The 14879-nt window shown below is 37.8% G+C and overlaps 2 protein-coding genes across 2 annotated transcripts; both read right to left on the bottom strand.

Moving 5' to 3' along the window:
• Nucleotides 1-271: 271 nt before the first annotated feature.
• On the bottom strand, nt 272-1210 carry LOC122751080 (olfactory receptor 51V1-like). The gene has a single exon (XM_043998016.1). The coding sequence runs from the start codon at nt 1208-1210 to the stop codon at nt 272-274; it is 939 nt and encodes a 312-aa protein (XP_043853951.1).
• Nucleotides 1211-11216: 10006 nt separating this feature from the next.
• On the bottom strand, nt 11217-12161 carry LOC122751285 (olfactory receptor 51V1-like). Its single transcript, XM_043998277.1, has one exon. The coding sequence runs from the start codon at nt 12159-12161 to the stop codon at nt 11217-11219; it is 945 nt and encodes a 314-aa protein (XP_043854212.1).
• Between the last annotated feature and the right edge of the window lie 2718 nt (nt 12162-14879).

Below are 14879 nucleotides of genomic sequence, written 5' to 3' on the forward strand. Positions count from 1 at the left end.
CTGTTGATGCACATTCTTTCTGGCTAGTCAGTATTAAAGTTGCCTAATAGACAATGTTAATGGAAGAGCTAAATGATGACAATGACTTTACTACTATTCCTAGAAGTAGTATACTACTACTACTACTACTACTACTACTACTACTATAAAAATATTTTAAAATCTTGTCTTTTTTTTTTGGTGGGGCAATGAGGGTTAAGTGGTTAAGTGACTTGCCTAGGGTCACACAGCTTTAAATCTTATCTTTACACAAGACTGGAATGACTTAGTATCATTGCCCTGAAAAGAGCCTCTGAATCCTGCTCCTTATCTGCTGAGTCTTGACGCTATAGATAACTGGGTTCATTAGGGGTGGAAAGAGAATATAAACGTTACCCATAAGGACATGCACCATAGGCGATAGGTGCTTGCCAAAACGATGTACCATCGTTAGGCCAATGATGGGGATGTAAAAGACTAGGACAGCACAGATGTGGGAAACACAAGTCTGGAAAGATTTGAGTCTTTCATCCCGAGATGCAATAGCCAAGACAGATTTCAGAATTAGGACATAAGAGACAAGGATAAGGACAGAGTCTAACAATAGGGTGCAAATCACTAACCCCAGTGCATAGAAGCTGTTGAAGCGGATGTCAGAGCAGGTCAAGCGAAGAAGGTCCTGGTGTAGACAGAAGGAGTGAGAGAGAACATGGGGCCGGCAGTAATTGAAAAACTTTAGGCGAATGATGACAGGAGTGATAAATAAGAAGCTCCTAATGATAATGGCTACCCCAATCTTAACTATCCTGGCATCTGTCAAGATAGAAGCGTAGCGCAGTGGATTGCAGATTGCAATGTAACGATCAAAGGACATGGCAAGGAGGACAGAAGACTCCATAAAGGACAGTCCGTGAATGAAGTAAGACTGACCGATACAGGCATCCAAATTAATGTCTCTGCTGAGCCCCCACAGGATCCCCAGCACTGTGTGCACAGTGGACAGCCCCATGCACAGGTCAGTGAGGGCCAGCATGGCTAGAAAGTAGAACATAGGTTCATGCAGACTCTGTTCAGTCCAGATCACATGGAGTATCATGCAGTTCCCAAGGAGAACCATGGCATAGATGGAGGAGAAAGGGATGGCAATCCACACATATGACTGTTCCAGACCAGGGAAGCCTGTGAGGAGGAAGGTGGAGGCACTGAAGTTGTACTCACGTTGAGCAGACATGACTATAGAATGCCTCTTTTAAGCAAAATGAAGGAATATATCCATGTCAAAACCCTACATTCACTTCAATTTAAATAGCATTTGCATGCAATTTTACAAAAACACATACAGTTCTTCCTGAAATATGTCCTGGTCAACAAAATTAAACAGCTCTATGAGAAAAATGTTTTATTTCCCAAGAGAAAAAGGCCACATCACTAGCTGACTGGACCAGGGTATTGTGGGTTTTGACATGACCAAGAATTCAATGACAGCCCCCTACCCTCAAATTTTCTTTCTGGCAATCAGAGAGAATGTGAAAAAATAGTCAGGGCTAGAGAAGCTATTGAGAGAGGTCCTGGTTTCAGTGATGATTTTGCTAAGATGCTGGATATGGTATGGAACCTTGGAAGATGAAATATAAAGTATCCGTGTTCTCTTCAGTGGATCTGCAATATGTATTACACATAAAATGTCAGCCTCAGAGGAAGCCCGGTTGGCTTTCTTACCCCAGGATCTCTCTTCTTTCTTCTGTGCTTCTGATCTCTCATTGGTTAACTCAGCCAATATATTCCTACTTACTGATGTTCTCAATATCAGAGCCCGCTGGTTCTTTTCCTGATTGTTTTTCATAGACAGGATGGAAGAAAAAAAGGACTTATATAGGATCCCATTAACCCCTGGGCTCCTTCAGGAGTGCCTGTCTCCTGGGATAACTATCTCATCTTTGGGTTTCTGAAGCTAAGAGCATTATGTAACACCCTAGCCTCTGACCTAGGTCCCTAGCTCATTCATTTAGACATATAATATTGGAAAAAGCAATGACTGTAATGTCAGAGCATCTGGGTTCAAAACATTTATATCTGTGTGATCTTGGGATTAACCTCTTAATTTGTTTGATACTTAGTTTCCTCATGTGCAAAATAAGGGTGTTGAACTAAATTAATATCTCTTCCACCTCTATATAACCATTATCCTAGCATCTTTGAAATCTTTCATTAGCTTACAAGTAATTATTGAAGCATTACATGTGAGGCATTATCAGGTTAAGGTTTCAAAAGGCCTTTAGATTTTTATTTGACAAACAATGTGCATACAAAGAGAAAAATGAAATCTTTTACTTCAAAGACTAAGCATCAATGATCTAATTTGTACCATGTAAAACATACAGTCCATATATATCTTTAGAAATACATTCTGTGTCTTACAGAAGGTGATTTCCATGTTTAAACTATACTTTTGCCTGTTTAAAAAGGAGCAAAAATATTTCCATACTGACTTCATTTCCCTTTATGTATGTATATGTGTGTATGCTTGTACATGCATGTTTTTTTTTATTTTTTGCACATGCACGTTTCATCTGTCACCTATATGATTGATTGGAGGTTAGAGGTGTAGTCTGCCTTTGGACTCAGGACTGGTAATGATATTGGGCATAATTTTTTTATTTTTCTTTCATGCAGATTTGATTTATGTTATAGTGGTTATGGTATAAATGTTCAAGAAATCTACTTACATTGTTATGTATATTTTCATAAAGTCTTCCCAAGTTTCTCTGAATTTCTAATCATAATTTCTTCCACCACAGCTATAATCTAGTACATTCATCAGTTTATTTACCTATTTAACAATTTATGGGCACTCAATTTGTTTTCAGGTTTTTGCTACATGAACAAAGTTCTGCTATAAATATTTTGGGACCAAGAGATCTGTTCCCTCTCTCTTTGTCTTACTTGGGGTAGGACCTGTATTAGTATTGCTGAGTTAAGCACATTTAGTGATTTATTTTTCCCCACTCCAGTTGCTGTTCCAATGTAATTTCCAAAACAGTGGGATCATTTATGTTCTACTATAGTTCATTCATAGTTCTACTAGAGAGCATGCCATTCCAATACCTTCCATAATTTGTGATCTTTTACTTAGACAATCTGATGTGTTCAATGTAAAACCACAGTTGTTTCAATTTACATTTCTCTTATAGGTGCTTTGGAGTATTTTTTTCAGACTGTTGTTGATCATTTGTATTCCTTCTTTTGCAAATAGACTATATCCTTTGGAAATTTGTCTTTGGACAATGGTTCTTATTTTTTTATATTCATATAAGTGCCACAGATATTTTGACTTGCTAACTATTTTCAGATATATTTGCCATGAAGATTTTTCACTGTGAGATAATTTCCCTTCTTGTTCTATCTATATTAGTTTTATTTGCATAAAACATTTTTAAAATTTATTCAGCTGAAATTGTTTGTATTTTCATACTCACCTTTCTCCCTAATTTGTTTGAGAAATTCTCCCTACTCACAGTTGGACAAAAAGTACTTACAAGCATTATAGGGTCAGCTAGGTGGCACAGTGGATAGAGCACTAGACCTGGAGTCAAAAGGACTTGAGTTCAAATGTCACCTCATACATTTACTAGCTGTGTAACTCTGGGCAAGTCACTTAACTACAATTGCCTTAAACATCCAGTGCCATCTCCAGTTGTCCTGATATATATCTTTCCACAGGATCCAGATGGCTCTGGAGGAGAGAATGAAGTTGATGACTTTGTACAGCCCTCCTTCACATGATATCACCCCAATATCATGGTCCTCTTCAAGAATGAAGGACAAACAATAAGCATTATCCTTTAAAACAAAACGATATGAACTTTGTATTGTCACATATCTATTTTGGAACTTATTTTGCTTTATCATGCCAATCTTTTTTTTTTTTTTACCAAACTCCTTTCTATTTTTTTCAAGTAACCATATTGATAATAATGACTACCAATTTTATAATGCTTACTAATGTAGCAGAAACTCTGCTAAGTGCTTTATAATTATTATTTTATTAAATCCTCACAAAAACTGTAGAAGGTAGATTGTATTTTGCAGATGACAAAATTGAAGCAAACCCAGGTTAAGTGACTTACTTAGGGTCACACAACTAGGAAGTACCCGAAGCATTATTTTAACTGGTCTTCCTGATACCAAGACCATTACTCTAGGTTTACTTTGATCTTCAAATAAATCAAACAAAAGTTTGTTGACTATCTGTTATTATGTCTTCATTTTACAGATTAAGAAACTGAAGACCAGAGAGGGCAGAGTCAAGATAGTGGAGAAAAAGGCATTGATACCCTGAGCTCTCCCCAAGACCCCTCCAAATACCTACAAATAATGCCATAAGACAAATCCTGAAGCAGCAGAAACCACAAAAGGACAGGGTGAAATAATTTCCCAGGCAAAGCCACTTAGAAGGTAAGTAGGAGGGGAAGCTAGGTGGCACAGTGGATAGAGCACTAGCCCTGCATTCAGGAGGACCTGAGTTCAAATCTGGCTGCAGACACTTAACACTTACTAGCTGTGTGACCCTGGGCAAGTCACTTAACCCCCATTGCCTCACCAAAAAAAAAAAAAAAGAAGTGGGTAGGAAAGGTCTGTTGCACTGGGTGGGTGGGGGACAGTGGAGAACAGTCCAGAGCAGGCTGCATTAGCACAGACTCAGCCCCAGAAAACCAGAAGCAGGCCTTGGGAGCCACTAAATCAGAAACAGCAGCAACAGTTTCTGAAACTCAGTTTACAGAGGTAAAGGGGCAAACAATTGGCAGAGAAATTACAAGGGTCTTTTTGATAGCACTGAAGTAGGACTCTGTTGTTTTTCCCATACTCAAATACAGGTTGCAGTTGGGAGGCAGTCGCAGATGAGAGAGAAGCACAGGTTCACCATAACTTGTAGCTACCATGGAGCAGGGATGCCCCTCACAGTTCGAGGGTAGAAAAGCAGGTTTGTGCCTGCTTGCAGACCAGAGCACAGGCCAGGAGAGTAGTAAATATATCTCCCCTTAAATCATACCACCTTGAAAGAACTGAAAACTTATAAATCCTTAAAAATATCTCTAAAAACACCTGTACACCTACCCTGCCAAAGCTTGGGATAGTCCACCCTCCACCCTAGAAACAGTGCCCTAATCTGACAAAGAGTTAAAAGTCAGGGCAGCTATGTAGTGCAGTGGATAGAGCACTGGCCCTGCAGTCAGGAGAGCCTGAGTTCAAATCCAGCCTCAGACATTTAACACTTACTAGCTGTGTGACCCTGGGCAAGTCACTTAACCCTAATTGCCTTACCCTCCCCCCCCCAAAAAAAGAGTTAAAAGTCAAGAAATAGGCTGGGAAATGAGCAAACCGAAAAATTCTGACCATGAAAATTTTCTATGGTGACAAGGAAGATCAAAATAAACCCTCAGAAGAAGACAACAAAGTAAAAGCTCCTATGAAAAACTATGAATTGGTCTCAGGCCACAGAAGAGCTCAAAAAGGACTTTGAAAATAAAGTAAGAGAGGTAGAGGAAAAAATGAGAAGAGAAAGGAGAATGATACAAGAAAATAATGAAAAAGAGTCAACAGCTTGGTAAAGGAGACACACTCAAAAATGCTGAAGAAAATTACACTTTAAAAATAGACTAGGCCAAATGGTAAAAGAGGAACAAAAAGCCAATGAGGAAAAGAATGACTGGAAAAGCCAAATTGGCCAAATGTAAAAGGTGGTACAAAAGTTCTCTGAAGTGTGAGATTTAAAATTGGATATAAGAGCATTAAACTCCCCCTTTAACTTTTCCCTTATATATCTCCCAGACCATTAAGAAAAAGAAGCCTCTGAGCTTTAATCAGTGAGGGATTAGCTTTTATTATTTGGGAATTAATTAGACAACAAAAGGTGATACCGATTAGGGAAATAGAAAAGTAGAAATACAAATGAATAATCTTGGATCTAAGCTTAGTCTATATTCCATTATAAAACTCACCGAATCCCAAAACTGCCTGCCAGGCTGAGAACCAGAGCCAACCACCAAATGCGTGTGCCTCCACAGCTAAGCTGCAAAGCCAGAGAGAGAGAGAGACCTGACTTCCATTCCACCCTCAGTTTTTAAACTGCCGTCCCGGAAGTGTGGCATGCTTGGCCAGCTCTCCGGGCAGCAGCAGGTGCACGGCTGTTCGTCGCTGTCTCCTCCCCAAAAGGGCGGTCCTTCAAAAGCCGCTTCAGTAGCATGCCCTCAACTCTCAAATGATTCAGCTAAAACTTTCATTTTTTACCACAGAAGAAAATAATTCCTTAAATAATAGGATTGAGCAAATGGAAGCTAATGACTATGAGGAATCAAGAAACAACAAAGCAAAATAAAAAAAAATGAAAAAAAAAATAGAAAGTAGTTTGAAATCTCTCATGGGAAAAACAACTGACCTGGAAAATAGATCCAAGAGAGATAATTTGAAACTTATTGGACTACCTGAAAACCATGATCAAAAAAAAAAAAAAAAGAGCCTAGGCATCATCTTTCAAGAAATTGTCCAGTAAGCTTACCCTGATATTCTAGAACTAGAGGGTAAAATAGAAATTAAAAGAATCCACTGATCACCTTCTGAAAAAGATCCAAAAAAAGAAAACTTCCAGGAATATCATAGACAAAATTGAGAATTCCCAGTTCGAGGAGATAATACTGCAAGCATCCAGAAAGGAACATTTCAAGTATTGTGGATCCACAGTCAGGATAACAAGATTTAGCAGTTTCTTCATTAAGGGATCAGAGGACATGAAAGATAATTGCGGGGCTGGATTCCACTCCCAGTCCGGCTCCCCCTCTTGCCAAACTTCCAATCTGTCTTTGACTGGAAAATAATCTCAGATGTCTTTTTGTGGCTTCTGCTGCTTCAGGAGATGTTTTCCAGCCATGTTTGCAGTTTTTTAAAAGTAACTCTGTCAAGAAGTCTGAGTATTCACTGCCTTTCCTCTGCCATCTTGGCTCTGCTCCTGCTCAATCCTAATTTTTAAGGAGTTATTTTCTTCAGAGACCTTTTGTATCTTCTTTTCCATTTGGTCAATTCGGCTTTTCAAGCTGTTGACTTTTTTTCATTATTTTCTTGCATCACTTTCATTTCTCTTTCCATTTTTTTCCCTCTATCTCTCTTACTTTATTTTCAAAGTATTTTTTGAGCACTTCTATGGCCTGAAAGCAATTCATATTTTTCTTAGAAGCTTTGGATGTGGGGCACTGCTTCCATGGTGGAGGGTGCACTGTCCCAAGCTTCAGGGGGCTTGTATAGTTGTTACCTGAGATAAATATGTAATGATTGGAATGACACCACCTGCTGGAGACTTACTGGAGAAAAGCTCTGCCATGAGTTGAAGGTCTCTGAGGGCAATTTGGAACTATGGCCAAAGGGCAATAAAACCATTCATACTCTTTGACCTAGCAATACCACTACTAGGTTGGTATCCAAAAAGAGATAAAAAACAAAAAGGAACAGGACCTGTGTGTATAAAAATATTTATTGCAGCTCTTTTCTGGTGGCAATGAATTGAAATTTGAGGGGATTTCCATTGATTGGGGAATGGCTAAACAAATTATGGTATGTGATTATTATGAAACAGTATTGTGCTATAAGAAATGATGTTCAGGATACTTTCAGAAAAACCTGGAACGACTTACATGAACTGATGCAAAGTGAAATATACTATGTACAAAGTAACAGCAATACTTTTGCTTTTGTTGCATTTGTTCCTGGCTAGCTCCAGGAACTGAGTCCCATCTGCTGGGATTGGAGGGGATGGTGCAGAGAGTAGCAATAAGCACAGGAGTGACAGAGAGAGAATATGAGGGCTCATAGCTACTAGACACTTCAATATTCCTTGAATTAATCTTTAATGCATGAATGAATTTGCAAATGATAGAGATTATCAAGGTTTAAGAGCAACCACTTCCCCCAAACCAATCCTAGTTACACCTTCTTGAGGATTAGAAAGAACTTTGATGGGGCAGCTAGGTGGCACAGTGGATAAAGCACTGGCCCTGGAGTCAGGAGGACCTGAGTTCAAAGCCAGCCTCAGACACTTAACACTTACTAGCTGTGTGACCCTGGGCAAGTGACTTAACCCCAATTGCCTCACTAAAAAAAAAAAAAAAAAAAAAAAGAACTTTGATTTGAGAAGTAGGAGATCTTATTTCTGACTCACTCACTGGCAGATGGTGGGGCAAGTCACAGCAAGTCTTTGGGCTTCAGTTTCTTTTCTTTCTTCTTTTTTAAAGTAATGTGTTTTTCTTATTCATTTAGAATTTTATTTTCCCCCAATTACATGTAAAAACAATTTTAACATCCATTTTTAAAACTTTGCTTTCCAATTTTTTTCCTTCCCCCCTACCCATGACCCCACCTTTAAGAAGGAAAGCAATTTAATATGTTATAGATGTGTAATCATACAAAAGATTTCTATATTAGTCATGTTATGAAAGAAAACATACAGCAAAAAACAATTAAAATAAAGTTAAAAATTATGCTTCAATCTGTATTCAGATATCATGAATTCTTTCTCTGGGGATGGATGGCATTTTTCTTCTTCATTGTATTGCTGAGAATAACTAAGTCATTTAAAGCTGGTCATTTTACAATATTGTTGTTCCTTTGTACACAGTACATTTCACTTTCATAAGATCATGTAAGTCTTTCCAGGTTTTTGTGAGAGAATCCTGATCACTCTTTCTGGAGAAATGAGGGTCAAGTGACTTACCCAGGGTCACACAGCTATGTGTCATTGTGTCATGTGTCTGAGTCTGGATTTGAACTCAGGTCCTCCTGAATCCAGGGCCAGTGCTATATGCACTGTGCCACCTAGCTGCCACTGATCATCTTTTCTCATAGCACAATAGTGTTCTATTATAATCACATACCACAATTTGTTCAGCCATTCCCCAATTAATGTGCATCTCCTCAATTTCCAATTGTTTGCCACCAGAAAAGAGCTGCTATAAATATTTTTAGTACACACAGGCCCTTTTCTTTTTTGTTTTTATCTCTTTTTGGATACAGAACTACTAATAGTATTGCTAGGCCAAAGAATATTTTCATATGGTTTTATAGCCCTTTGGACAAAGTTTCAAATAGTTCTACATAATGGTTTAATCATTTCACAGCTCCACCGACAATGAATTAATGCATTGATTAATTTTTTCCCACGTTGCCTCCAAAATTTGTCATTTTACTTTTCTGTCTATTAGTCAATCTCATAGGTATAACATAATAACTCAGAACTATTTTAATTTGCATTTTGTCAATCAATAGTGAGTAAGAACATTTTTTTCCATTTGGCTACAGATAGCTTTGATTACTTCATCTGAAAACTTTTCATATCTTTAAATCATTTATCAATGGGAGTATAGCTCCTATTTTTGTACATTTGACTCAGTTCTTTATACACTTGATATATGAGGACTTTATGGTAAATCACGTTCTAATTGGAAGAAATATTAGGGACTCTCCAAGTTTGGAGAGCGAGAGGGAACAGGTATCCCATTCCCCCAGTGAAGGGTCTACATTTGATCAAAGAAACATGGAAACAATAACTGATTGACCAGTATGGGTCCAGTTTACAGGTAAGACATATAACTTGCTTGAGATGTATAATTGTGAGAAAACTCCTTAAATTAATCTTTAAATCTGATGGTGTTTCTGATAATCATAAGCTAAATGCTTTGTTAAAAGTCTTTATATAACAGGTAGAGGTGGTACAGGTTCTTAGTCAAGTAGAGTTAGGGGATCAAGTAGAGTTAGGTTTCAAACAATGCAATAAGTTTTTATCACAATTTCCATTATTAAAAAAAGTTTTCTCACATGACAGAAGTAATTGAACAAAAAGGGAACTGAACTAATTTCATAATTGACTCATATGATGGATTCAGTGTAGAACACTCAATTCCCATGTTACCTCATAAATCAGGTCTTTTTGAATCCAGACCCAGTACTCTATTGACTGATACATATAACGACCTTATCTTTCTGAGTCTGAGAGTCAGGAGGTTGGTATGATTTAACAGACCAACAGAATAGCTTAGACTTTTTTTCAGAAAAAAAACACCTTTGGAAAAAAAAAACAGAAAAAGAAAAAATAAAGAAAATCACCTTTTCATTCTATTGCAGATCAGTTGTGTCTTGACACCATACATGATGGAGTTCATGAGTGGTGGAAAAGAATGTAGATGTTACCCATGAGAGTATGTACTACTGATATGTCTAATAAAACTAGTGAATAAACAAGCAGGTGCATAGATAATTTATATTTCTTTGCTTCTCTACTAGAGAAACTATTTCAAGACTTTTGTATACTTCAAAATTCAATTATATTAAACTAATATTTGTTGAGTATGCTATTATACCCTAGGTCATGTCAAGTAGTATTTATTATCTCCTTCCTTTATAGGTTATCCATAAGGGATATTTGGCAGTCATGTAACATTTTATTATTTTTATTTAACAATTTATTTTGTTTTCAATTAATTGAATCAGACAGGCATTTCCATTACATAGAACAACAAAAAAGATGATTGCACATGAAACTACAAATCTGCCATATATAACTTATTATTCTCTCCAAATATACCACAAATTCATCAAATAAATTTCTCCCCCCTTTTCCTTTGTTTCCTTCTCCCCTCACCCTAGAGATGTGTATACAAATATGTATACACACATGTATATATATGTATATATATAAAACTATTCTATAAATACTTTTACTTATCAGTTCTTTTTCTGCATACAGATAGCATCTTCAGCATTACTGAAGACTGGAGAAAGAACATACTTAAATATTTCTATTGTCATTCATGCTTGTGGTCACTGCATTTCAGTGACCCATGCAACTTCTGATTTCTAGTGTTTCACATTTTCTCCAGAGGATTAACTAAGCAATATTGCATGTCTTAGCAGTCACTCTCTGATGGGAGGCGTGCTAAATCAATGATCCTGTTGGAGCATATTCTGTCTGGTCATTCAGTATTCAAGTTGTCCAACAGACAGTGCTAATGGAAGAGGTAAACGACCACAGCAATGACCTTCTTCTTCTCCTTCTTCTTCTCCTTCTCCTTCTCCTTCTCCTACTACTACTACTACTACTACTACTACTACTACTACTACTACTACTACTACTACACAATATTAAAAAATAAAAATAAAGAGAAAAAAATGTTATCTTCACACAGGACAAGAGAGACTTAGTATCTTTGCCCTGAAAAGAGCCTCTGAATCCTGCTCCTTATCTGCTGAGTCTTGACACTATAGATAACTGGGTTCATTAAGGGTGGAAAGAGAATATAAACATTACCCATAAGGACATGCACTATAGGGGAGAGGTGCTTGCCAAAACGGTGTACCATTGTTAGGCTGATGATGGGAATGTAAAAGACTAGGACAGCACAGATGTGGGAAACACAAGTCTGGAAAGATTTGAGTCTTTCATCCCGAGATGCAATAGCCAAGACAGATTTCAGAATTAGGACATAAGAGACAAGGATAAGGACAGAGTCTAACATTAGGGTGCAAATCACTAAGCCTAGTGCATAGAAGCTGTTGAAGCGGATGTCAGAGCAGGTCAAGCGAAGAAGGTCCTGGTGTAGACAGAAGGAGTGAGAGAGAACATGGGGCCGGCAGTAATTGAAGAACTTTAGGCGAATGATAGCAGGAGTGATAAATAAGAAGCTCCTAATGATAATTGCTACCCCAATCTTAACTATCCTGGCATCTGTCAAGATAGAAGCGTAGCGCAGTGGATTGCAGATTGCAATGTAACGATCAAAGGACATGGCAAGGAGGACAGAAGATTCCATAAAAGACAGGCTATGAATGAAGTAAGACTGGCCGATACAAGCATCCAAACTGATGTCTCTGCTGAGCCCCCACAGGATCCCCAGCACTGTGTGCACAGTGGACAGCCCCATGCACAGGTCAGTGAGGGCCAGCATGGCTAGAAAATAGAACATGGGTTCGTGTAGACTCTGTTCAGTCCGGATTACATGGAGTATCATGCAGTTCCCAAGGAGAACCATGGCATAGATGGAGGAGAAAGGGATGGCAATCCACACATATGACTGTTCTAGACCAGAGAAGCCTGTGAGGAGGAAGGTAGAGGCATTGAAGTTGTACTCACGTTGAGCAGACATGAGTATAGAATGCCTCTTTTAAGTAAGATGAAGGAATATGTCCATGTCAAAAACATTCATTCACTTCAATTTTATAGAAGCAGACACAATTATTCCTGAAAGATTACCCGGGTGACATAATTAAGAAGCTCTATCAGAAAAATATTTTATTTCCTGGGAGAAAGAGGCCACCAGCTGACTGGACCAGGGTATTGTTGATTTTGATTTGACCAAAAATTCACTGACAGTACCCTACCCTCAAATTTTCTTTCTGGCAATCAGAGAGAATAAGAAAAAAAATGACCTAGACTAGAGCAGCTGTGAGCTCTGATTGTAGAGTTTAGAGAGGTCCTGGTGTCAGTGATGATTTTGCTCAGATGCTGACTAGGGTGGGGCAGCTTGAAGATGGAACTGGACTGCATAAAAAGAGCCCTTTTTGACCTCTGAGTGGTTTGTCTTCTACCCCAGGATCCCTTTCCTTTCTTCTTGTGCTTCCCAATGTCTCAATGGTTAACTCACCCAATATGCTCCTACTTACTGCCATTCCCAATATGCAAGCCTGTAGGTTCTTTTCCTTATTGCTCTTCACAGTCAGGAACACAGAAGGAGAGGTTTTATGTAGGATCCCATTAACTCCTAGGCTCCAGCAGGAGTTCCTGTCTCCTGGGATAATTATCATTTCTCTGCGTTTCTGAAGCTAAGAGCATGATGTAATTCCTTGGCCTCTACCTTAGGTTCCAGCTCATTGATTTATACATTCAGTATGATAAGGGCAAAAGATATGACTGTGATTTCAGAGGATCTGTGTTCAAAACACTTAAACCTTTGTGATCTTGGGGTGGAGCTGAGGGGAAAGGGGGTGGGGGAATATGGGAGTATATCTTCTTGCCTGCTTCTCAGAGTGTGTGTGTTTACAATACATATTATATTATACATATTTATATATAATTTTTTTGGTGAGGCATTTGTGGTTAAGTGATATGCCCAGGGTCACACAGCTAGTGTCAAGTGTCTGAGGCCAAATATGAACTCAGGTCCTCCTGAATTCAGGGCCGGTGCTTTATCCACTGAGCCACCTAGCTGCCCCTATAATAATTTTTATAACCATAATTTTTATAGTGCTTACTATGTACCAGGAACTCTGCTATGTGCTTCATAATTATTATCTCATTTGATCCTTATAAACACTCTCAAAGATAGGTGATATTATCCTCATTTTACAGATGAGAAAATTGAAGCAATCCCAGGTTAAATGATTTACTCAGGGTCACATGGCTCCTGGAGCTAGCTCAGTGAGTTCTGGCTTTACTCTAAAATAAATCAGAAAAACTAAAAGAAGAAACTTCATACAACTCTAATATGACTCCTCTTCCTCCTGCCCCTTTCTAGGGCCTCAGAGGACCAAGAACTTAAAGCAATTATGAGGCAGGTCTGTCTCTTCTCATCCCATTCCACTAGTATATTGCCAATGTCCCTCAATTCTAGAAGTTTTTCCTGAATTCCATACAACAGTAACCACAAGATCTCTTTGTAAATTCATCATTCCCTCATTTCCATGTAAAGCTATATATTTTTTTTTTTACTAATTTATTCCCTAATACATTTAATTCCAGGCAGCAACAAAAGGTTTGCTTATTTGTTTTTCAGTAGTTATTGTATTCACCATAACAGGCTGCACAGGTAAAAAGCCAGCTGTTTTTTTTGTTTGTTTCTATTTCTCAAGGACAGTGAAGTATAAACAAAAATTTTAATACTGTTTTCCATCAAATAATAATTGAAATATAATTAACAATATCTTACCTACTCAGTATTATTACTTAAACCTTACACCCCCTAAATAACATTTTTTAAACCAAGATTTTTCAGGGAAATGAATGACTAAAGTTTCTCCAGTGTATGTGTATTCTTGATAACATATGTATTTCCCAAAAATCAGATTTAGCTCTTCTAAAATTCTTCTATTTGATCTGCCAAACTCTTGAGATGGAAGAAGAAAAGGGAACAAGCATTTATTTACTGCCTACTGTGTGTCAGGCATTGTGCTAAGCACAATGTTAGGAGATAGTTCTGACTTGACAAACCCATATTGTGAATATCTCAGTCTCTTTTTCAGGAAAAAAAATGTTTTTGGATTCTTCTGCAGATCTGCTAGGTCTTGACACTATAGATGACATCATTTATCAGGGGTGAGAAGGGAATGTAGGTATTGTCCATAAGGACATGTATGTACCTGAGAGAATAAAACTGACTTTTGTTTTATTTTGTTTTGTTTTTCATCTCTGTTATTTTGTATAGCTGCTTGAGTTAAGCCTTTGTTTCATGAGTTAAAGTTGAATTTTGCTGTAAATCATGTCATTTCAGGGAAATCATTCATCATCATGGTACCATTAACTGTCTTGCATGACACAACCAATCAGAATTCCCCAAACTCTGGAAAGTTCTTGAACCTAAAAATAGTAAATGTGCTTTTATTATAAAAATTATTTTGAATCTTTCTTTAAGTTTTAGCCTACTTATGGCCTCTGAATTCTATTTTTTTTTTAAATTGCATGCCTTTGCTAGTAAACTGAATAGGCTTAGACTGCCTTTTTAGTCATTATCTTTTACCTGATACAGTTTTGATGGTAAAATGGTGCAATTGAGATGTGATCCTAGCCCTGATGAGATCTTTTCAATGAACCCTTAGAAAGCACTCTGGTGCATTTTTCCCTGTGAGACTTCTTTGCAGAAAACTGCCCT

This window comes from Dromiciops gliroides, chromosome 3 (assembly GCF_019393635.1).
Source record: "Dromiciops gliroides isolate mDroGli1 chromosome 3, mDroGli1.pri, whole genome shotgun sequence".
Lineage (NCBI taxonomy): Eukaryota > Metazoa > Chordata > Mammalia > Microbiotheria > Microbiotheriidae > Dromiciops > Dromiciops gliroides.

What these genes read in the sequence shown, in the direction of transcription:
- LOC122751080 (XM_043998016.1), bottom strand. Translation starts at nt 1,210, where the DNA reads ATGTCTGCTCAACGTGAGTACAACTTCAGTGCCTCCACCTTCCTCCTC.
- LOC122751285 (XM_043998277.1), bottom strand. Translation starts at nt 12,161, where the DNA reads ATGTCTGCTCAACGTGAGTACAACTTCAATGCCTCTACCTTCCTCCTC.